Source organism: Lagenorhynchus albirostris, chromosome 4 (genome assembly GCF_949774975.1).
Source record: "Lagenorhynchus albirostris chromosome 4, mLagAlb1.1, whole genome shotgun sequence".
Classification (NCBI taxonomy): domain Eukaryota; kingdom Metazoa; phylum Chordata; class Mammalia; order Artiodactyla; family Delphinidae; genus Lagenorhynchus; species Lagenorhynchus albirostris.
In genome coordinates this window covers 17,680,464-17,704,060 of record NC_083098.1, presented here as the reverse complement: position 1 = coordinate 17,704,060, position 23,597 = coordinate 17,680,464, and the positions used below count along the sequence as shown (strand labels likewise).

General features: G+C 41.3%; 1 protein-coding gene across 2 annotated transcripts in view; it reads right to left on the bottom strand.

Annotated features, from left to right (window-relative positions):
* Positions 1-23,597, bottom strand: part of METAP1 (methionyl aminopeptidase 1) — a 64,650-nt gene that overhangs the window by 34,746 nt on the left and 6,307 nt on the right. For both annotated transcript variants that reach the window (XM_060147596.1, XM_060147595.1), the window contains exon 2: positions 1,601-1,652. In XM_060147596.1, the coding sequence (XP_060003579.1) occupies positions 1,601-1,652 (52 nt within the window). The remainder of the gene's footprint in view (positions 1-1,600; positions 1,653-23,597) is intronic.

Sequence of the window (23,597 nt, the reverse complement as noted above, 5' to 3'; positions counted from 1 at the left end):
ACTTGCAGTAGAGACCCATTCTTTATTTATTTATTTATTTATTTATGGCTGCATTGGGTCTTCGTTGCTACACACGGGCTTTCTCTAGTTGCTGCAAGCGGGGGCTACTCTTTGTTGCGGTGCACGGGCTTCTCATTGCAGTGGCTTCTCTTGTTGCGGAGCACGGGCTCTAGGCACACAGTCTTCAGTAGTTGTGGCACGAGGGCTCAGCAGTTGTGGCTTGTGGGCTCTAGAGCACAGGCTCAGTAGTTGTGGCACACGGGCTTAGTTGCTCTGTGGCACATGGGATGTTCCTAGACCAGGGCTCAAACCCGTGTCCCCTGCATTGGCAGGCGGATTCTTAACCACTGCACCACCAGGGAAGCCCCAAGTTCTTTTAGTAACATACTCTTTCACCTCAATCCTTCAGTTCCCTGTGCTTTAAGTTCCTGAATATAAAATGTTAATAATTGGCTCAAAGAGCTCTAAAAATACCTAACACATTTGATATACAGTATTTAAAGTATAAGTGAATAAAATAAAATGGCATATTTAAACCTATCTCTACACTTTGCAGGTAGCAAATCCTGCCATTTATGCTTTTTAAACTCATTTATTCATATCATTTTTCCTCATCTCTAACCACATTTTCTCCCACAATAGCCTAGCATTTCTGTTAAATGTAGACTTCGCTTTATACAACCACAGAATATATGTCTTTTTAAATTTTTATTTCCTTTTCCTTGAAATGGTGGTTAAACTGACCTCAATGAGATTTTTAAGGTATATACACATATAAAACAATCTATCAAACTTTATTAAATCAGCAAATTCCTTAAAAATATAAAGTAGATGAACTAAAAATACCAAGATCAGTAAGTTGAAAGAAAATCTTATACCAAGAACCACGTACTATCTGCCAATCCACCCATAAGGATGGCAATGCTATAAGAAAAAAGGCCCTTGTCAATTTGCAAGTAATTGTGACGAGTTGTCCTGAGCTAGCCACACTAACGGCTTGAATTTATAGGATGAGTCGCGAAAGCAGAAAAGGCCATTCGAATCAGCAATAGATCAGTGTGGTTGACAGCAATAGCTAAAAAGCAGCCAATAGTTTCACTTTGTGGTGTCTCAAAAAGGAAAACTAAACATTAGACTGTAAGGAATAACATTAAAACATCCAAAAAACAAAGTGATACAATTTTGAGTTAGACAAAGCAACTGAAATTGAAACTAAACAAGAACAAAAGCGATTTGATTAAATGAAGCCAGATAGCTCGTGCGCCCTTGCCTACAACACACAAACGCTTCTAGCAAAGGAAAGCGGGTGCCAGATGCCAAAAGTTTAGGATGTCCTCTGGTATTGCTCAAGCCAGATCCCACTCGTGGCAGCCATCTCATGTTTTCATGTTACATATGTGAAACAAGATTAACAGAGATATTAGTCACGTTTTATTTAAATGATTACATACCACAAAGAACAAAAAATGTCCTAATTCTAGCTTTTGGGATTATACCATCAGAACATTCAAATATACGCTTTCAGAGCTGGAAGAATTCTTGTCTTCTGCACAAAGCCACTTCTAAGAAAAATGGTATAGAGATGTGTGACTTTACTTACTTGCTTTCTTATGTAGTAACTTGTGAGTAGCCCAGCTTCCTTTAAAACATTCCTAAAAGGAACAAACATGAAAATTAGTGTCACACTTTCCTTTCTTTTTTTAAAAAAAATAAATTTATTTTATTTATTTATTTATTTTTGGCTGTGCTGGGTCTTTGTTGCTGCACACGGCTTTCTCTAGTTGCGGTGAGCGAGGGCTACACTTCATTGCAGTGCGCGGGCTTCGCTTTGCAGTGGCTTCTCTCGTTGTGGAGCATGGGCTTCAGTAGTTGCGGCATGCAGGCTCGGTAGTTGTGGCTCACGGGCTCTACAGCACAGGCTCAGTAGTTGTGGCGCACGGGCTTACTTGCTCCGCGGCATGTGGTATCTTCCCGGACTAGGGATCGAACCCGTGTCCCCTGCATTGGAAGGCAGATTCTCAACCACTGCGTCACCAGGGAAGCCCCCAGGCTTTCCTTAATTAGAAATATTTTAAAGAACTTTATATATAAGAAATAGTTATTGGAAACCTTATTTGCGAAAATCAACATCTGTAACTTCACTACATTAAATATTTGGAAAAGCTTAAAAATGATAATGCCTATATTAAAACTCATTTCATAAAGCAACCTAATGGATTAGAGACCTAAATGTAAGACCGGACACTATAAAACACTTAGAGGAAAACACAGGAAGAACACTCTTTAACATAAATCACAGCAAGATCTTTTTTGATCCACCTCCTAGAGTAATAGAAATAAAAACAAAAAGAAACAAATGGGACCTAATAAAACTTAAAAGCTTTTGCAAAGTAAAGGAAACTGCAAACAAGCTGAAAAGATAACCCTCAGAACGGGAGAAAATATTTGCAAATGAATCAACGGACATAGGATTAATCTCCAAAATATATAAACAGCTCATGCAGCTCAATACTAAAAAACAAACAACCCAATCAAAAAATGGGCAGAAGACCTAAATAGACATTTCTCCAAAGAAGACATACAGATGGCCAAGAAGCACATGAAAAGCTGCTCAACATCACTAATTATTAGACAAATGCAAATCAAAACTACAATGAGGGGGCTTCCCTGGTGGCGCAGTGGTTGGGAGTCCGCCTGCCGATGAGGGGGGCGCGGGTTCGTGCCCCGGTCAGGGAGGATCCCGCGTGCCGCAGAGCGGCTGGGCCCGTGGGTCGTGGCCGCTGGGCCTGCACGTCCGGAGCCTGTGCTCCGCAACGGGGAGGCCGCAGCGGTGGGAGGCCCGCGTACCGCAAAAAAAAAAAAAAAAAACTACAATGAAGTATCACCTCACACCAGTTAGAATAGGCATCATCAGAAAAGCTACAAACAACAAATGCTGGACAGGGTGTGGAGAAAAGGGAACACTCTTGCACTGCTGGTGGGAATGTGAATTGGTTCAGCCACTATGGAGAACAGTATGGAGGTTCCTTAAAAAACTAAAAATAGAATTACCATATAACCCAGCAATCCCACTACTGGGCATATACCCTGAGAAAAACCACAATTCAAAAAGGCACATGCACCCCAATGTTCATTGCAGCACTATTTACAATAGCCAGGTCATGGAAGCAACCTAAATGCCCATCGACTGATGAATGGATAAAGAAGATGTGATACATATATACAATGGAATATTACTCAGCCATAAAAAGGAACAAAATTGGATCATTTGTAGAGACATGGATGGATCTAGAGACTGTCATACAGAGTTAAGCAAGTCAGAAAGAGAAAAACAAGTATCGTATATTAACACATATATGTGAAACCTAGAAAAATGGTACAGGTGAGCCAGTTTGCAGGGCGGAAATTGAGACACAGATGTAGAGAACAAACGTATGGACACCAAAGGGGGTAAGTGGTGGGTGTTGGTGGGTGGTGGTGTGATGAATTGGGAGACTGGGATTGACATATATATACTAATATGTATAAAATAGATAACTAATAAGAACCTGCTGTATAAAGAAATAAAATTCAAAAAAAATAAACAAAGCAACCTAAACTTCAGATTACATACTTCAAATAAGCCAAAAAACATTAGTCAATATTGTAAATAGTAGCCATAGTTATATTTCAATTTCATGTCATCAAATTATTTTGAAGAATTTGAAAAGAACTCTGAACCAATGAAGTAATCATACACTGAGGGAAATAAAAATAAGGAAAATTTTGCAGATTCTTCCATGATTTATAGTAGTTTGACTCCCAGTTAGTCATATCCACTTTGTTTACTATGTGCTGACAGCCCTACTAGACTAGACTGTAAGCTCCGTGAGGGAAAGGACTATGTCAAGTTTACCACTATATCTCCAGAGCCAAGCAGAGCGCCTGGCACATGGAGGAGTTTCAGTGAACACCTGCATATTGATCAGAATGGATAAATAAATAACTAGAAAGACTAGACTTTTCACTTGGGAAAATACGTTCGTGTGACATAATTCAGACACCAGTAAGTAGTACTGAACTGGGAAAATGAATTCAAGTAGTAAATTGAATTCAAGTAATGAACTCAAGTAATAAATTGGAAAAATGAATTCAACCAGACATAGATTTTACTGATGCTTTGACTTTTATAGTCTTTCCTTCAAATAATTTTAAATTACTCAAATAAATCATACAAATACTAAGAAATTTCACAAATCCCTACAAACGTTTTGACTTTGCAAACACACAAAAAAATCCAGGAATAAGAGGAAAGCTAAAGAAAAAATAGAAGGAGAAATAAAGAAAAATCCCTAGGACTATGTAGTAATCAACACCCATTACACCAGTGATGCTAAAAGCTGCTTTCCCTAGAGATTTACCCAACAGCCTCCGCTGGTTTCCCCCTCCAGGGCCAGACCTTCACTACTTCCCCTTCACTCCCCTCGCATCTTCCGCAACCAGCAGCAGTTGAGTCAAAAATCCCAGATTAACCCATTACCTCCTACTACAACCTACAACCTCAACAGACTTCAACTGTATAAAAAGGTGTATGCAACATTAAAGACTTCTCCAGTTTTGAAGCTGAAACCGAGCTCAGTCTTTTGGGGAGGATGGGAGATATAGGAGGCAGAATAATGATGCCTAAGACGTCCGTGTCCTAATCCTCAAAACCTGTGAATATGTTAGTTTACAACTAAGGTAAAGGGGAATATAAGCTATTAATCAGCTGACTTGGAGAATGGGGAAGACTATACTGTTTACCCAGGTGGGACTAATGTGATCACAGGGTCCTTAAGAGGTGGAAGAGGAAGGCAGAAGGAGTCAGAGAAAGATGTAATGATGGAAGCATGGCCACAGAAATGTTACATCACTGGCTATGAAGACAGAGGAAGGGAGCCACCAGCCAAGGGATGCAAGAAGCCTCTAGAAACTGAAGAGAGCAAATAACACATTCTCCTAGAGTCTCCAGAAAGGAATGCCAACCTGCCAACACGTGCTTTTAGCCCTGAGACCTGTGTCAGACATACTGAACCGCAAGATAACAAAGCTGTGTTGTTTGAAGCCACCAAGTTTGTTGTAATTTGTTTTGGCAGCTATAGAAAACTAATACAGGAAGGAAACTAGAGGTACCCCTATCTGTTGTCACTGCAAAAACCACTCACAACTGGCACAAAAATCAATTCCTCCCCACCATGGAGTTATAGGAAATTGGTAGAAAAACAAATATTTTTCTATGATTTTACCACAAAAGAGGATTATTAAGATTAATCGAAAAGTCCCAAGAACTAAAAAGGAATAAATTATTTCTTCAGTATTAACCTATTACATCAGGGGTTGCCAACCCCCGAGCCACAGACCGGTACTGGTCTGTAGCCTGTTAGGAACCAGGCCGCACAGCAGGAGGTGAGCAGCGGGGGCGGGTGAGCGAATGAAGCTTCATCTGTATTTACAGCCGCTCCCCATCGCTCGCATTACCGCCTGAGCTCCACCTCCTGTCAGATCAGCAGCATTAGATTCTCACAGGAGCTGCACATGCAAGACATTTAGGTTGTGCGCTCCTCATGAGAATCTGATGCCTGATAATCTGAGGTGGAGCTGAGGGGGTGATGCTAGCACTGGGGAGTGGCTGCAAATACAGATTATCATTAGCAGAGAGGTTTGACTGCACAGAGACCTTAATCAATCAATTGCTTGCAGACTCACATCATAACCCTATCAGTGAGTGGCAAGTGAAAATGACCTCAGGGCTCCCACTGATTCTGCATTATGGTGAGTTGTATAATTATTTCATTATATATTACAATGTAATAATAATAGAAATAAAGTGCACAATAGATGTAACATGCTTGAATCATCCCGAAACCATACCGCCCCCCCGCACCCTGGTCCATGGAAAAATTGTCTTCCACGAAAGCAGTCCCTGGTGCCAAAAAGGTTGGAGACCGCTGCATCACATAAGAAAGGAAAACTCAATGTTGAATTGTAATAGGAAGACAACCATAGTAAAAACTGTAAATTATCATTTACTAAATATATGTGCACTATACACCTATATTTCATTTCATCCTCACAAAAACCCTGCGAGGCAGATGGCACTGTCCCCATTTCACAAATGATAAAACTGAAGCACAGATAAACTAGATAATTTGTCTATCACATAACAGAACCGTACCTGGCAGAAGGAGGACTCAAAACCAGGATTACCTGACTACAGGTCATGCTTTCTCACTGTTTTACAGTGTGTGAATGGGCTGGGCGGGGTGGGGGGGAGGGGTGTTTTGCGCATACTCAATTCAAAACACTGATTTAGCACCAAACCTGGAACTAGAAAACACAGGTGTGATTAAGCTATACCATGTGTTAGCTATACCATTATAAGCTCTAAAATTTTACCTTTAAATTTAGGAAATGATGATACTTACTACCAGTTTAATGGATCCTCAGTTGCTCCACCTATAAAGTGGGTTGATTTTCTCCAAGAGAAGATCACATAGCAGATTAAAGGAGATAATGCAACTAACATATATAAAAGTAGTTAAAGTGTCTAGCACATAGCAAGTATCAACGTATGACATCTTAGTGCTTATCACCATACCCAGCATTAAGCAGGTTTTCTCCACAACCGTTAGGGAAGAAACAAAGATAATGTGATCATATACACAAAAGCCTTCTAGGGGATTCCCTGGTGGTCCAGTGGTTAGGTCTCCACGCCCTTTCACTGCCAAGGGCCTGGGTTCAAATCCCTGGTGAGGGAACTAAGATCCCACATGCTGCACAGTGCAGCCAATAAAAAAAAAAACCTTGTAGGGGCTTCCCTGGTGGCGCAGTGGTTGAGAGTCCGCCTGCCGATGCAGGGGACACGGGTTCGTGCCCCGGTCCGGGAAGATCCCACGTGCCGCGGAGTGGCTGGGCCCGTGAGCCGTGGCCACTAAGCCTGCGCGTCCGGAGCCTCTGCTCCGCAACGGGAGGGGCCGCGGCGGCAAGAGGCCCGCGTACGGCAAAAAAAAAAAAACAAAAAAAACCTTGTAGCTGTAGAAGGAAACGTGAACTGCTTTCATCACTTTCCAGGACAGACTGCAAGCTGCCTGCTTCATAGCCATCCTCCCCTTTCCTCAACAGCCAAAGAATCCTGCTAGAGTGGAGTTGTGGGAACACTGCTAAAAACATTCCCAGCCTCCTTGAAGCTGCAGGTGGTCACGTGACCCAGTCTGGCCAGCCAAGTGTAAGCCCAGTTGTTGGGTGGGGCTTCTGCAAAGCTTCTGAGAAAAGAAACATCTATCTTTTACTCTTTGCCCTTTCCCCTCTTCAAACCCGGAGATGTTGCCTGAAGTGAAGTAGCAGTGCTGTGCCTGCAAAACGACAAGCACACCCCGAGAAGCCTGGGTCCCTAATGACTTTGTGGAGCTGCTGTTCCAAGTCCCAACACATCCACCTCCAGACTCCTCATCATAGTAGAAAAACAATAACAGAGACGTCAGTAAAAAAACTCCACAACTTTAGTTTTGGTGGATATACTGGTTAGAAATTGCATTGGATTATGAGGTACGAAAACTCAAAGAACACTGGGATAAACAATCACTCACCTGTTTAATAAAAGACAAAAAGGGGGCTGGAGGAGTGATGGGTGAAAGCAGCAATAATAAAATCCCTGGAACCTGTAAAATGTTACCTTATTCGGGAAAGGGGTTGCTGCATATGTGATTAAATTAAGGATTTTATGATAGGGAAATTATCCTGGATTATGCAGGTTGGCCCTAAATGCCATCATCACGAGTGTCCTTGTAAGAAGGAGGAAGAGGGGGGTTCACACACAGAGAAAAGGAAAACGTAATGTGCCTAGGAGGGCAGAGATCAGAGTGATGTGCTAGAGCCCCTGGAGGGAGCGTGGCCCTGCCAGCACCTTGATCTAGGTTCAATGAAACTGATTTTGGACTTCTGGCCTCCAGAACTAAAAGAGGATAAATGTCTGTTGTTTTAAGCCACTCAGTTTGGGGGATTTGTTACAGCGGCCACAGGAAACTAATACAGTGACTAACAAGACATCAGGGCACACACTGAAACAGGGTGAGGGACTAACTACAGTCTTTCTGAAGCTTTTTCCACTTACATGTACTTATTTATGGACTCAACTCCCAATTATCCACGGTAATTTTTAAATGGGGCAAGCAAAAGCACATGACTTACTTTAAGAAACCTAACTTCAGTCAGCAATTTCAACCTCTTCTCTTCCTTCCCTCTCCAAACTATTCCTCCTCATAGACATGATTGGCAAAAGTGACAAGACAGACTGGAGCTTCTTGTTTTCCTTCTTCCAGTCTAGCCTACGGCAGAGATGTTTATGGTAGTAAGACTGTCAGCAAGGAAAAGGTCAGGGATGGAAGGAAGGGAGTGAAGGGAGAAGTTCAGGGCAGGTCCTAGGACCGCAGTCTGAGTCCACCAAGCCCTGAGGCAAAAATCCCACCATGGCAGCATGGTAGGCATGCTACTGCCATCCTTCACTTCCAGGCCTTAACTCCAATGTTTCCTGAACACCAGACCAACCATCTGCACACCAACTATGCTTGGTACAATTTTCAATTCATTTTCATTATGCCAGCTCAGAATAAAGCAACTGAATGTCTGCCCAATGAGAACTAAGTATGGCTAAAGTGGCTTACATGTCTCCTAGGTATTGATATAGCCAATACTACAGCAATACTGTGAATAGTCTTCCGTGAAAAAAATCAAAGATTCCAGCTAAATAAACCCCTTTAAAGAAGCTTAAGATATAACTGAATCAGGATCCAAAAAAAAAAAAAATCAATAGGTAATTTGAAAAGGAAAACACAGTTTGAAAACTAGAAGAAATTTACAATTCTCTAGAAGATTAAATTTGCCAAGCAGCCGATTTCCCACCCAATAGCAACTCTACTCTGTCTTATATCTTATGTAAAATTGATAGAGATTTTTTAAATGCTACTATATTAATATATCCCAACACAAATAACCATTTTTAAAATGAATTTTATCTTCTACAGACAATGTACTAATTTTAAATGCTTGCTCAGGGCCATATATAATATTTTGAATGTCCAAATATTCAAATACAGATTAGAAAGTGAACATCTTTAATGTATAATGATACCATCTAGGCTTGAGTATACATTTCACTGTATCAATTCCTATAGTACAAGACTTAACATTTTCAGACCACTGAAGGCTTTGAGAATCTTGGGAAAGCAATCATTCCCCTCCACAGAAAAAAAAATTATCCATGCACATATAAAATACAGAGTGCCATGTGGTTGTAACGTGCACTCTGTACTTGTATGTATGAATGAGTGAATGAACAGACTTGTATGCCCATGTTTATATGCGCATAGGTGTTGGGCATTCGGCAGTGAACAATATAGGCCTATTCTAGACAAATATTACATGGCTAATCACACAATTTACTACATAGTTTAAGTCATAAGGGCTAAACAGAAAAAATACACAGTGCTATGAGAAGAAGTAGAAGACAAGAGCTAAAGACAGAGGCAGAGATAAGAGCCTGTTAAAAATTCTGGTCTATTGGGGCTTCCCTGGTGGTGCAGTGGTTGAGAGTCCACCTGCCGATGCAGGGGACACGGTTCGTGCCCCGGTCTGGGAAGATCCCACATGCTGCGGAGCAGCTGGGCCCGTGAGCCATGGCCGCTGAGCCTGCGCGTCCGGAGCCTGTGCTCCGCAAAGGGAGAGGCCACAACAGTGAGAGGCCCGCATAACGCAAAAAAAAAAAAAAAAAAAAAAAAGTTCTGGTCTATTCTAATGACAACAGAAAAAGCCACTAAAGGGTTTTAAATGAAGGAACAACCTGATGAAGACTTGAGTTTACAGCATCCCTGATCTCCATCCACACACCCCAAATTAAAACTTTAATACACAGAATGGTCCTGAAGAACTCCATAAAGCTGATTTTTAATACAGGCAGTCCTTGCTTTGCATAGTAGTAAACAATCATACAAGCTGTAACCGTAAAAAGCAATATTCAGGGCTTCCCTGGTGGCGCAGTCGTTAAGAATCCGCCTGCCAATGCAGGGGACACAGGTTCGATCCCTGGTCCGGGAAGATCCCACATGCCACAGAGCAATTAAGCCCACGCGCCACAACTACTGAGCCTGCAGTCTAGAGCCCACGAGCCACAACTACTGAGCCCACGTGCCACAACTACTGAAGCCTGCGTGCATAGAGTCCGTGCTCTGCAACAAGAGAAGCCACTGCAGTGAGAAGCCCCCGCTCGCTGCAACTAGAGAAGCCTGTGCACGGCAACGAAGACCCGACACAGTCATAAATAAATAAATAAATAAATAAATAAATGAACAAGATGTTTAAGAAAAATTCTCGTACTGTAGGTTATAAATATACAGGAAACTGAAAAAGTAAAACTAATATTTGTTTAGTATACTGTAATTTAAAACATTAGGTATATTGAAAATTAGGGTATTTTATTTCTTTATTTTAAAACTTATCAAGACTAATTTGAACATGTGTGCCTTCTTCCCACTGTATAACTCAGTAAACAGAGTGAATATCTTTGTTATGCTTGGCAGATTGTCATACTCTTTTTTAGGTTTAAAACAGCTTCCAAATTTTATCCTTTGCACTCTCAATACCTCTGAGAGTTCTTTTAATGTAAAGTTTTTTGTTGGTGTCACTTCCCCTGAGACACCATCATTCTTTTCATCACAACCATTTTCCTCATTTATGTCAACAAGTCTGTCCGACTTCCTCTGGCTGCACATCTATAGAGTCTCTAGAAAGGTGGGCAATGTCAACACTCCCCTGGGTCAGCTGTTTCTTCCACAACTCCATTTATGTTCCATTTAGATTTCACTTCTAGCATTAACACTTAGCACTTCTTTGTTGCACTTCCATCTTTGTTAGCCAATTCCTTCTTTCAATGATCCATTTTTGTAAAATGTCACATAAGTTTAATCATTGGGAAACAAGAAAGCTAGGCAACTACAGGCTCTGCTGTCTGCAAGAGAACAGAGTGACAGATGCACAGGGACCAATCGCTGACAGGCTTTGAACGAAGTGGAGGGACTGGTCACTCACTGATCAAGACGCACAGCTGTGATTTACGCAGTGATCTGAGGACTGAAGAGCTAGCAATGAAGTCTTATGTACTTCATGTCATTACTCATGTTGTTCGGAGACTGGTTTTAACTACTCTATGGTAACTAGATTCATGCATATCAAAACTGCAAAATAAGATCTGCCTTTATATAGCTGGCAACCCAATACAACCTATTTATAAACTTTTCTAAATAGGTTATGTGAACAAAGTACTTTTGCCTCACCCAGCATCTTTTTTTGACCTCACAGAAGCTGACACATATTTCCTTAAATAAAATAACATCTCTATCCCAACTGATTCATTTAGAGAACACAGAAGTTTACACACCAATTTAACTCAAGAAAGGGAGGGGAAAGAACGAACCATCAGAGAGGAGAGATACAAGAAGCATTTAAAATGTTAAAGAAAATTAGTATTTTCACCTAATTTTTTTAACACTACCAAAAAATCCATTGCCTACTTACTACTAAGGATAATTCATAATTCATAAAGGGTTTATAGGTAGGGACAACTCAAAACTCACATGATTTTCTAAATTAAGTGTAGGGCAGCAGCTAAAATCATGGACTTTGAAGTCAGACAGACTTGTCCCATAGCTTGATCATTTATTAGCTGTAAGGGGAAAAAAAATCTTAATATCTCTGCGTTCCACTTTCCTCAACTGCAATGTAGGGAAAACTGTGTAAAAATGTGTGGCCAATAACAGTTTATCAATTTTATTATTTTTTTAATAGATTTATTTATTTTTGGCTGCATTGGGTCTTCATTGCTGTGCGTGGGGCTTTCTCTAGTTGCGGCAAGCAGGGGCTACTCTTCATTGCAGTGTGCGGGCTTCTCATTGCAGTGGCTTCTCTTGTTGTGGAGCACGGGCTCTCTACGTGCACGGGTTTCAGTAGTTGTGGCTCGCAGGCTCAGTAGCTGTGGCTCACGGGCTCTAGAGCGCAGGCTCAGTAGTTGTGGCACACGGGCTTAGATGCTCCACGGCATGTGGGATCTTCCCGGACCAGGGATCAAACCCATGTCCGCTGCATTGGCAGGCAGATTCTTAACCACTGCGCCACCAGGGAAGTCCCTCAATCTTATTATTTTTAAAAGCAATTTAAACTTGAAATTTGAAAAGATGATGCACCTGTATATTTTTAACATGTCTGTGTCAACCCTGCCCTGAATTCTTAGCTTATGAAAACTTATGGCAGTTAGGCAGCTAGTGATGACTGTAACCTTTGTAGCTGACTAGCATCACTGTCCACGGAACCTGCGCATTGGGGAAGGGGATGCAAGAGTCGGGAAGAGGGACTTCCCTGATGGCACAGTGGTTAAGCATCTGCCTGCCAGTGCAGGGGACACGGGTTCGATCACTGGTCCAGGAAGATCCCACACATGCTTCAGAGTAACTAAGCCTGTGAGCCACAACTACTGAGTCCGCGTGCTGCAACGTCTGAAGTCCGGTCACCTAGAGCCCGTGTTCCGCAACAAAAGAAGCCACCGCAATGAGAAGCCCACGCACCACAACGAAGAGTAGCCCCCGCTCGCCACAACTAGAGAAAGCCCACGCGCAGCAACGAAGACCCAAGGCAGCCAAAAATAAATAAAATTTAAAAAAAAAAAAAAAGTCAGGAAGAACCTTAGGTTTGAACAGGCTCTCCAGCCAACACAGAGACCATCACAGAGAACAGCCTGCCAGCTCAAGGTGTGTGAGCACAACTTGTGACTAACCTTTGGCAGAATTCTAAGCTATTCAGACACAAAAGCAAACCTCAGGAAGCCAGGTTTTAGGGGGTTTTTTTTAAATTTTTTAAATTAAAGAAACACTGAGCAGAGACATCAGTAGCCACTGTAAAGGAGACAAAAGTCAGAGATTCACAGATTTAGTCCAACTACAAAACCCAAACAGAATGTATGGCACAGCTATTTAAGGAACCACTGAACTGGTGATGACTCTACCATCCTCCCCCACCAAAATCACCAGGGGCAACATGGAAGTGCCCACCGGGGCACAAACACAGAGCAGTCCAGAAGCCCTCTAATTCTGGCTCAAGGAACAGGAAAGGGAACGCCTAGTGCTCAGAATACAGTCCACCTTCTTTTCTCATTTCTCTCTTCTCATACCCCAAACCCCAAGTGATCCTGAGGCGACCCACAATGTGAGCTCATAGGAGTCAAAGTTCTGAGGAAGAGGCATCTCCTCTCTCATCAGTGAAGCTGTGGTCCAGCGAGGGTGGGGTCGAACCCCATTACTTTCTTCTCTGTGTCCTCCTGTCATTTGGCCCAGACAAAGGCACCGTCATGAAGTATGCAGCAAAGCGGATAACTAAAACCCCAGCTTTCTGGCCAGAGGACCAAAAATGAGGATTCCCAAGGAACCGGAAAGTACCAGGAAGAAGCACCAGAAAGTGACCCCATAAAGTTGTTCATAATACAATACTGATGTGTGTGAGAACAGAATAGAGAGACCATCTTCCAGGTCTCAGGGACAGATCTGAATGGCACTGCTAGGTTTTGAAAACTGAACTGACACTGGACCCAAAGAAGGCATGTTAGAACTTGCAAGCTGAACCTAACCAGATTATTACCCAGCTAAAACTTAAAATATCAACATTCTTCACAAGATTTAAACAAGACTCAAGATCTCATAATATTCAAAATCCCTAGGATACAATCTAAAATTATTCAGCATATAAAGAACCTAGACAATTTCAATTTACAAGGGAAATGAGTCAACAGACACCGATGCTAAGATGACACCAATGTTGGCATTAACTGACAAACACTTTAAAGCAGCTATTATTAAAACATTCCAACAATCAATCAAAACACTCTTCAATCAATGGAAAAAAAAGAAAATCTTCGCAAAGAAGATGTAAAGAAAAACCAAACGAAAATTTTAAAATTGAAAAATACAATGCCAAACTAAAAAATTAATTGGATGTGCTCAATAGCATAATGAAGATGTCAAAGGAAAGATGCAGTGAACTAAAAGATTGAAAGAAATTATCCCATTTGAACACAGAAAAGATTTTTTTAAAAAAATGAACAGAGCCTCAGGACCTATATGACATAACAAAGAAAATTACTAAGGGTAAAGAGTTAAATTACAGAATGTTTTTTTTTTTAAAGGTCAATTAACTAAGATGATGTAACAGTCTAAACTGTATATATCAAACAACAGAGCTTCAAAATACATGAAGCAGAAAGTAACAGAAGTGCAAGAAGAAAAAGAAAAATCCACAATATAGTTGGAAACAAAAATCAACAACCATTCATGATAAAAACTCTCAGTAAACTAGAAGAGAATTTCCTCAACTTGATAATGATCATCTACAAAAAGTCTACAGATTATATCATAGTTAATGTGAAAGACACAGTGTTTTCTCCCTAAGATCAGAACCAGACAAGGATGTCTACTTTCAACATGCATATTTCAACATCATACTGGAAGTCTTACAATGCAACAAGGTAAGAAAAATATAAAAGGCATACAGACCGGAAAGGAAGAAATTAAACTGTCCCCATTCAAAGCTGACATAATTACCTATATAAAAATACCAAGGGAGGGCTTCCCTGGTGGCGCAGTGGTTGAGAGTCCGCCTGCCGAGGCAGGGGACGCAGGTTCGTGCCCAGGTCCGAGAAGATCCCACATACTGCGGAGCGGCTGGGCCCGTGAGCCATGGCCGCTGAGCCTGCGCGTCCGGAGCCTGTGCTCCGCAATGGGAGAGGCCACAGCAGTGGGAGACCCGAGTACCGCAAAAAAAAAACCAAGGGAAAAAAATCTCCCAGAACTAAAATATCAGTTTAGCAAGGCCATAAATACAAGGTCAACGCACAAAAACCAACCATATTTCTATATACTGGCCATGTGTAATTGGGAATACACAAAGTAACACCATTTACAATCACTCCTCCCAATATTAAATAAATAGTATAAATATAACAAAAGACGTACAGGAGCTGTATGCTGAAAACTAAGAAACAATGATAAAAGAAATCAAGTAAGAATTAAATAAATAGACATCCTGTGCTCTTGAAGTAGAAGACTACATACAGGAAAGATGTCAATTCTCCCCAAATTCATTTATAAGTTTTTGTTTGTTTGTTTTTGGTTTTTTGCAGTACGCGGGCCTCTCACTGTTGTGGCCTCTCCCGTTGCGGAGCAACAGGCTCCGGACGCGCAGGCTCAGCGGCCATGGCTCACGGGCCCAGCCGCTGTGCGGCATGTGGGATCTTCCCGGACCGGGGCACGAACCCGTGTCCCCTACATCGGCAGGTGGACTCTCAACCACTGCGCCACCAGGGAAGCCCCATTTATAAGTTTTAAGCAATTCCAATCAAAATCCCAACAGGAGGGGACTTCCCTGGCGGTCCAGTGGTTAAGACTCCACACTCCCCATGCTGGGGGCTCGGGTTCAATCCCTGGTCAGGGAACAAGATCCCACATGCAGCAACTAAAAATCCCGCATGCCACAAGGAAGATCCCGCGTGCTGCAACTAAGACCCAGCATAGCCAAATAAATACGTAATAAATAAATAAATAAATCCCAACAGGATTTTTTTTTAACATAGAAAAGCATGATTCTAAAATTTATATGCAAAGGCAAATTAGAATAGCTAAAACAATTTTGAAAAAGAATAAAACTGGAGGTATCTTATACTTTTTCTTATAATAAGGACATAATTTTTTCTATTTCTACTCTTAAAATAATGTTATTAGGAACTGGTATTGAATCCTATCAAATTAATTTTGTATCCTGCTACTTTACCAAATTCATTGATTAGCTCTAGTAGTTTTCTGGTAGCATCTTTAGGATTCTCTATGTATAGTATCATGTCAGCTGCAAACAGTGACAGTTTTACTTCTTGTTTTCTGATTTGTATTCCTTTTATTTCTTTTTCTTCTCTGATTACTGTGGCTAAAACTTCCAAAACTATTTAGAATAATGGTGAGAGTGGGAAACCTTGTCTTGTTCCTGATCGTACAGGAAACGGTTTAAGTTTTTCACCATTGAAAATGATGTTGGCTGTGGGTTTTTCTTATATGGCCTTTATTATGTTGAGGTAGGTTTCCTCTATGCCCACTTTCTGGAGAGTTTTTATCATAAATGGGTGTTGAATTTTATCAAAAGCTTTTTCTGCATCTATTGAAATTATCATATGGTTTTTATCCTTCAATTTTTTAATATGGTTTTTCACATTGATTGATTTGGTATATTGAAGAATCCTTGCATTCCTGGGATAAACCCCACTTGATCATGGTGTATGATCCTTTTAATGTGTTGTTGGATTCTTTTTGCTAGTGTTTTGTTGAGGATTTCTGTATCTATATTCATCAGTGATATTGGCCTGTAGTTTTCATTTTTGTAACATCTTTATCTGGTTTTAGTATCAGGGTGATGGTGGCCTTGTAGAATGACTTTGGGAGTGTTCCTCCCTCTGCTATATTTTGGAAGAGTTTGAGAAGGACAGGGGTTAGCTCTTCTCTAAATATTGATAGAATTCACTTGTGAAGCCATCCAGTCCTGGGCTTTTGTTTGTTGGAAGATTTTTAATCCAGTTTCAATTTCAGTGCTTGTAACTGGTCTGTTCACATTTTCTATTTCTTTCTGGTTCAGTGTTGGAAGGTTGTGCTTTTCTAAGAATTTGTCCATTTCTTCCAGGTTGTCCATTTTATTGGCATATAGTTCTTGTAGTACTCTCTCATGACCCTTTGTATTTCTGGAGCATCAGTTGTTACCTCTCCTTTTTCATTTCTAATTCTGTAGATTTGAGTCTTCTCCCTTTTTTTCTTGATGAGTCTAACGGTTTATCAATTTTGTTTAACTCACAAAGAACAAGCTTTTGGTTTTATTGATCTTTGCGATTGTTTCCTTCATTTCTTTTTCATTTATTTCTGATCTGATCTTTATGATTTCTTTCCTTCTGCCAACTTTGGGTTTTTCTTGTTCTTCTCTAATTGCTTCAGGTGTAAGGTTAGGTTGTTTATTTGAGATTTTTCTTGTTTCTTGAGGTGGGATTGTATTGCTATAACCTTCCATCTTAGAACTGCTTTTACTGCATGCCATAAGCTTTCGGTCGTTGTGTTTTCATTGTCATCTGTTTCTAGGTATTTTTTGATTTCCTCTTTGGTTTCTTCAGTGATCTCTTGGTTATTTAGTAGTGTATTGTTTAGCTTCCGTATGTTTGTATTTTTTACAGATTTTTTTTCCTGTAATTGATATCTAGTCTCATAACGTTGTGGTCAGAAAAGATACTTGATACGATTTCAATTTTCTTAAATTTACCAAGGCTGATTTGTGACCCAAGATATGATCTATCCTGGAGTATGTTCCATGTGTACTTGAGAAGAAAGTGTATTCTGTTGTTTTTGGATGGACTGTTCTGTAAATATCAATTAAGTCCATCTAGTCTAATGTTTCATTTAAAGCTGGTGTTCCACATTTATTTTCATTTTGGATGATCTCTGTCCATTGGTGAAAGTGGGGTGTTAAAGTCCCCTACTATTACTGTGTTCCTGTGAATGTCCCCTTTTATGGCTGTTAGTATTTGCGTTATGTATTGAGGTGCTCCTATGTTGGGGCATGAATATTTACAATTGTTGTATTTTCTTCTTGGATCGATCCCTTGATCATTATGTAGTGTCCTCTGTCTCTTTTTTTTTTTTAATTTATTTATTTTTATTTTTGGCTGTGTTGGGTCCCCATTGCTGCACGCGGGCTCTCCCTGGTTGCAGCGAGCAGGGGCAACTCTTCTTTGTGGTGCATGGGCTTCTCACTGCAGTGGCCTCTCCCATTGTGGAGCACGGACTCTAGGCGCCGCGGGCTCAGTAGTTGTGGCACACGGGCCCAGCCGCTCCGCGGCATGTGGGATCCTCCCAGGCCAGGGCTCGAACCCATGTCCCCTGCATTGGCAGGCGGATTCCCAACCACTGCACCACCAGGGAAGCCCCTCTGTCTCTTTTAATAGTCTTTATTTTAAAGTCTATTTTGTCTGATATGAGTATTGCTACTCAGCTTTTTTTTGATTTCCATTTGCATGGAATATCTTTTTCCATCCCCTCACTTTCAGTCTGTATGTGTCCCTAGGTCTGAAGTGGGTCTCTCGTAGACAGCATATATACGGGTCTTGTTTTTGTATCCATTCACTCAGTCTGTGTCTTTTGGTTGGAGCTTTTAATCCATTCACATTTAAGGTAATTATCGATATGCGTGTTCCTATTACCATTTTCTTAATTGTTTTGGTTTCGGTTTTGTAGGCCTTTTCCTTCTCTTGTGTTTCCTGCCTAGAGAAGTTCCTTTAGCATTTGTTGTAAAGCTGGTTTGGTGGTGCTGAATTCTCTTAGCTTTTGCTCGTCTGAAAAGCTTTTGATTTCTCCGTCAAATCTGAGTGAGATCCTTGCTGGGTAGAGTAATTTTGGTTGTAGGATTTTCTCTTTCATCACTTTAACTATATCCTGCCACTCCCTTCTGGCCTACAGAGTTTCTGCTGAAAAATCAGCTGATAACCTTGTGGGGATTCCTTTATATGTTGTTACTTTTCCCTGCTGCTTTTAATACTTTTTCTTTGAATTTAATTTTTGTTAGTTTGATTAATATGTGTCTTGATGTGTTTCTCCTATGGTTTATCCTGTATGGGACTCTATGTGCTTCCTGGACTTGGGTGACTATTTCCTTTCCCATGTTAGGGAAGTTTTCGACTATAATCTCTTCAAATATTTTCTCAGACCCTTTCTTTTTCTCTTCTTCTTCTGGGACCCCTATAATTTGAATGTTGGTGCATTTAGTGTTGTCCCAGAGGTCTCTGAGATTGTCTTCAATTTTTTTTCATTCTTTTTTCTTTATTCTGCTCCTTGGCAGTTATTTCCACCATTTTGTCTTCCAGCTCATTTATTCGTTCTTCTGCCTCGGTTATTCTGTTATTGATTCCTTCTACTGTATTTTTCATTTCAGTTATTGTTGTTCATCTCTGTTTGTTTGTTCTTTAGTTCTTCTAGGTCCTTGTTAAATGTTTCTTGTATTTTCTCCATTCTTTTTCCAAGATTTTGGATCATCTTTACTATCATTACTCTGAATTCTTTTTCAGGTAGACTATTTCCTCTTCATTTCTTTGGTCTGTTGGGTTTTTACCTTGCTCTATCACCTGCTGCGTATTTCTCTGTCTTCTCATTTTTTTTAATTTACTGTGTTTGGGGTCTCCTTTTTGTAGGCTGCAGGTTCATAGTTCCTATTATTTCTGGTGTCTGCCCCCAGTGGGTGAAATTGGCTTCCTGGTTAGGGGGACTGGTGCCTGTGTTCTGGTAGATGGGGCTGGATTTTGTCCCTCTGGTGTGCAGGGACACATCAGGTGGTGTGTTTTGGGGTGTCTGTAAACTAAGTATGACTTTAGGCAGCCTCTCTACTAATGGGTGGGGTTGTGTTCCCGTCTTGCTAGTTGTTTGGCATGAGTCATCCAGCACTAGAGCTTGCTGGCTGTTGGGTGGAGGCGGGTCTTAGTGTTGAGACAGAGATCTTTGGGAGAGCTCTCGCTGATTAATACTACATGGAGCTGGGAGGCCTCTGGTCATCCAACATCCTGGACTCGGCTCTCCCACCTTGGAAGGTCAGGCCCGAAACCCAGCCTGAGCACCAAGACCCTGCCAGCCACACGGCTCGGAAGAAAAGGAGGAGAAAAAATAAATAAAAAAATAAAAAAACGAACGGGGCTTCCCTGGTGGCGCAGTGGTTAAGAATCCACCTGACAATGCAGGGGACATGGGTTCGAGCCCTCGTCCAGGAAGCTACCACATGCCACGGAGCAACTAAGCCCATGCGCCACAACTACTGAGCCTGAGCTCTAGAGCCCGCGAGCCACAACTACTGAAGCCTGCGTGCCGAGAGCCCGTGTTCCACAACGAGAAGCCACCGCAGTGAGAAGCCATGCACCACAACGAAGAGTAGCCCCCGCTCACTGCAACTAAAGAAAGCCCATGCACAGCAATGAAGACCCAATGCAGCCAAAACTAACTAACTAAATTTATTTATTAAAAAAAACAAAACTGAACAGAGACTCAAAACAAATGGTAAAAGCAGACAAAATCACAAAAAGAAACATACACACACACACACTCACAAAAAGAGGAGAAAGAAAAAAAAAAGGAAAAGAGCAACCAAACATATAAACAAATCCACCAATGATAACAAGCACTTAAAACTAAACTAAGATAAAACCAAAACCAAAAATAGACATAAAACCAGAAACAATTAGACACAGAAAGCAAACCCCAAGTCTACAGCTGCTCCCCAAAGTCCACCGCCTTTTTTTGGGAGCATTCATTGTCTATTCAGGTATTCCACATACACAGGGTTTACCAAGCCAATTGCGGGCATTTAGTCCACTGCTCCTGAGGCTACACAGAGAAATTTCCCTTTCTATTCTTTGTTTGCACAGCTCCTGGGGTTCCGCTTTGGTTTTGGTCCCTGAGGGCGTGTTGGCCGCCCTCAGGCATCTGTTTCCTGCCCAGATAGGAGGGGGTTAAAGCAGTGGCTGATTAGAGCTCTCTTGCTCACTCAGGCCGAGGAGAGGGAGGGGTACGGCAGTCACAGATGGAATGCGGGTCATGTCTGTGGCAGCAAAGGCCAGAGTGACACTGCAACAGCCTGAGGTGCACCATGTGTTCTCCTGGGGAAGTTGTCCCTGGATCACGGGACCCTGGCAGTGGTGTGCTGCACAGGCTCCCAGGAGGGTGAGGGTAGTGACCTGCGCTTGCAAACAGGATACTTGGTGGCAGCAGTAGCGGTCCGTGCCCGCCTCTGGGGTCCAAGATGATAGCTGCAGCTTGTGCCCATCTCTGGAGCTCACTTAGGTGGTGCTCTGTCACCTGTGGGAACACAGAGCAGGAAGCCCCTCTTCTCGCGCACTCCAAGACAATGGTCTTTTTCCTCTTCGGCAGCTCCAGACTTTTTCCCAGACTCCCTCCCTGCTAGCTGTGGTGCACTAGCCCCCTTCAGGCTGTGTTCATGCAGCCAACCCCAGTCCTCTCCCTGGGGTCTGACCACCGAAGCCTGAGCCTCAGCTCCCAGCCCCTCCCCCCATGTTGCACTCGTAGGTGCAATACAGGAGCACCTCAATATATAAAGCAAGTTTTAGAATACTTGCAGTGATTTCATTTATAAAAATCTCAAAAACACCAAAACTAAACAATGTATTATCTAAGGAATCAAACATGAAAAGCAAATGAATGATAAACACAAAATTCAGAATAGGGAGTTCCACTTGGGTGAGAGACACGTAAGAGCCTTCTGGTTTTACTTGCTTTACTAATAATGTTCTTTTTAATAACTTAGGTGGTTAAGTATAGAGGCATTTACTATATCACGTTTCTTTAGATCCTATGGATGACTTACTGTTAGTTTTTTATGCTATTCAACATCTAATAAAAGCAAATGAGTAAAAAAAGAAAAAAAACTTATAGATTCTGACTTTAAGGTACTTAAAAACCTCAATTCAAAAGCAACACTAAATCACATAACTGCATTTATATTTTTCTCCACATATTAGTAGTGAACAATGCAGAGTTATCAGTATTCAAATAGTTAAACCCATCACTAGCACCAATTAGTGAAACAATCAGTAAGAAAATTAATCCCCATTCAGAGGGGAAAAAAAAAAAGCCATGCCATGTCTAAAACCTAATGGCACTTACATTTACCTATTTTACTAAATGATTTGAGCTCATAGCTTGATCAATAAAGCAGGATAACCTTCAGAATCTGATGCAAAGGGCTGCCCTTTTTTACCTTTTATCAAGGCAGAACCAATAAATACAAGTTCAAAATATGGAAAAGTCTCTGTTGCCTCCCACTATATGATGATAAGGAAACTGCTAAAGTCACAAAATTTCACTTATACCCAAACCGCTCTTTAGAGGCCTGAGCCTATGACCCAGATAAATGTCACACTAGCCAACTCCAGCTGATAGGGATTTTAGGAATGCTTTCCAACAGACATGGCACAGCTCTGGTGTATCAGGAAGAAGTCCCCACTGAACTTAGCTATAAAACAGATAGGTTACTAGAGACAAAAACAGGAAAGAACTTTTTTTTTTTTAATGGTAAGAAGACTTTAACATGAGATCTACCCTCTTAACAATTGTTAAGTGTCAATAATAATTTACATTGGGACTTCCCTGGCAGTCCAGTGGTTAAGGCTCCACACTTCCAATGCAGGGGGCACGTGTTCAATCCCTGGTCGGGGAACTAAGATCCCACATGCTGCAGGGCACAGCCAAAAAATTTATATATGTATAATTTACATTGTTGTGGGTACAATGGTAAAGAGCAGATCTCTAGAGTTTATCCATCTTACTTGACTGAAATTTTATGCCTACTAATTAGTAACTCCCCATTTCCCCCTTCACCCAACCCGTGGCAACCACTCTTTGAGTGTCTGATTTTGACTATTTCAGGTACCTTTTGTAAGTGGAATCACACAGTATTTGTCTTTCTGTGACTGACTTATTTCATTCTGCACAATGTCCTCCAGATGCATCCATGTTGTGACATTGCAAAATTCCCTTCTTTGTTAAAACTGAATAGTATTCTGGGCTTCCCTGGTGGCGCAGTGGTTGAGAGTCCGCCTGCCCTGGCCCGGGAAGATCCCACATGCCACGGAGCGGCTAGGCCCGTGAGCCATGGCCGCTGAGCCTGCGCATCTGAAGCCTGTGATCCGCAACGGGAGAGGTCACAACAGTGAGAAGCCCGCGTAACGGGGAAAAAAAAAAAATTGAATAGTATTCTGTTATATATTTATACCACATTTTGTTTATTTGTTCATCCATCCATGGATATGTAGGTTGTTTCCACAACTTAGCTATTGTGAATGGTGCACAAAGGGAAAACTCATTTGCAATGAATAACTGAGGGGAATTTTCAGAGGGCCCCCTTTCCTAGGTTCAACTATAGCTGCTAAATACACACATTGCGAAAGGCAGGCCTAGCTTACAGGGTGTGTTGAATTGTTCTTTATTCAAAGCCAGATCCGAGATTGATATCAATCAAAGAAAAAAAAGATTTATAATTGTTGAGCTGCCCAAGCATGAATAAGCAAATGCTTCATGTTAAAACTGTGAGGTCAAGAGAGGTTCAGGATCAAGCAGAAAGGATAATTATATTTATATTTGGTTACATTAAAACTTTAATATGGAGAGAAATCCCAATGGTTGCTCTATAGAGTATTCCTGCCTATACTACATCAACTAAATGGATTTGCTATTAATACCAAAGACAATTCCTCATTTATAGAGAAGGAGCTACCATGCTAAAGCTCCTCCCTCCTGTCTAGAGCTGGGTATGTGTTTAGCAATGGGCTTATGTGTCTGTCATCCCCACCAAATTATTAAGACCAAACTAAAAATGTTGTAAGTATGCCAAATCTGAAACAGACTCACCCCCCCAAAAAAAAAAAAAGTGACTAAAACTTTTACCACAAGCTATATCAATAGTATAAGATC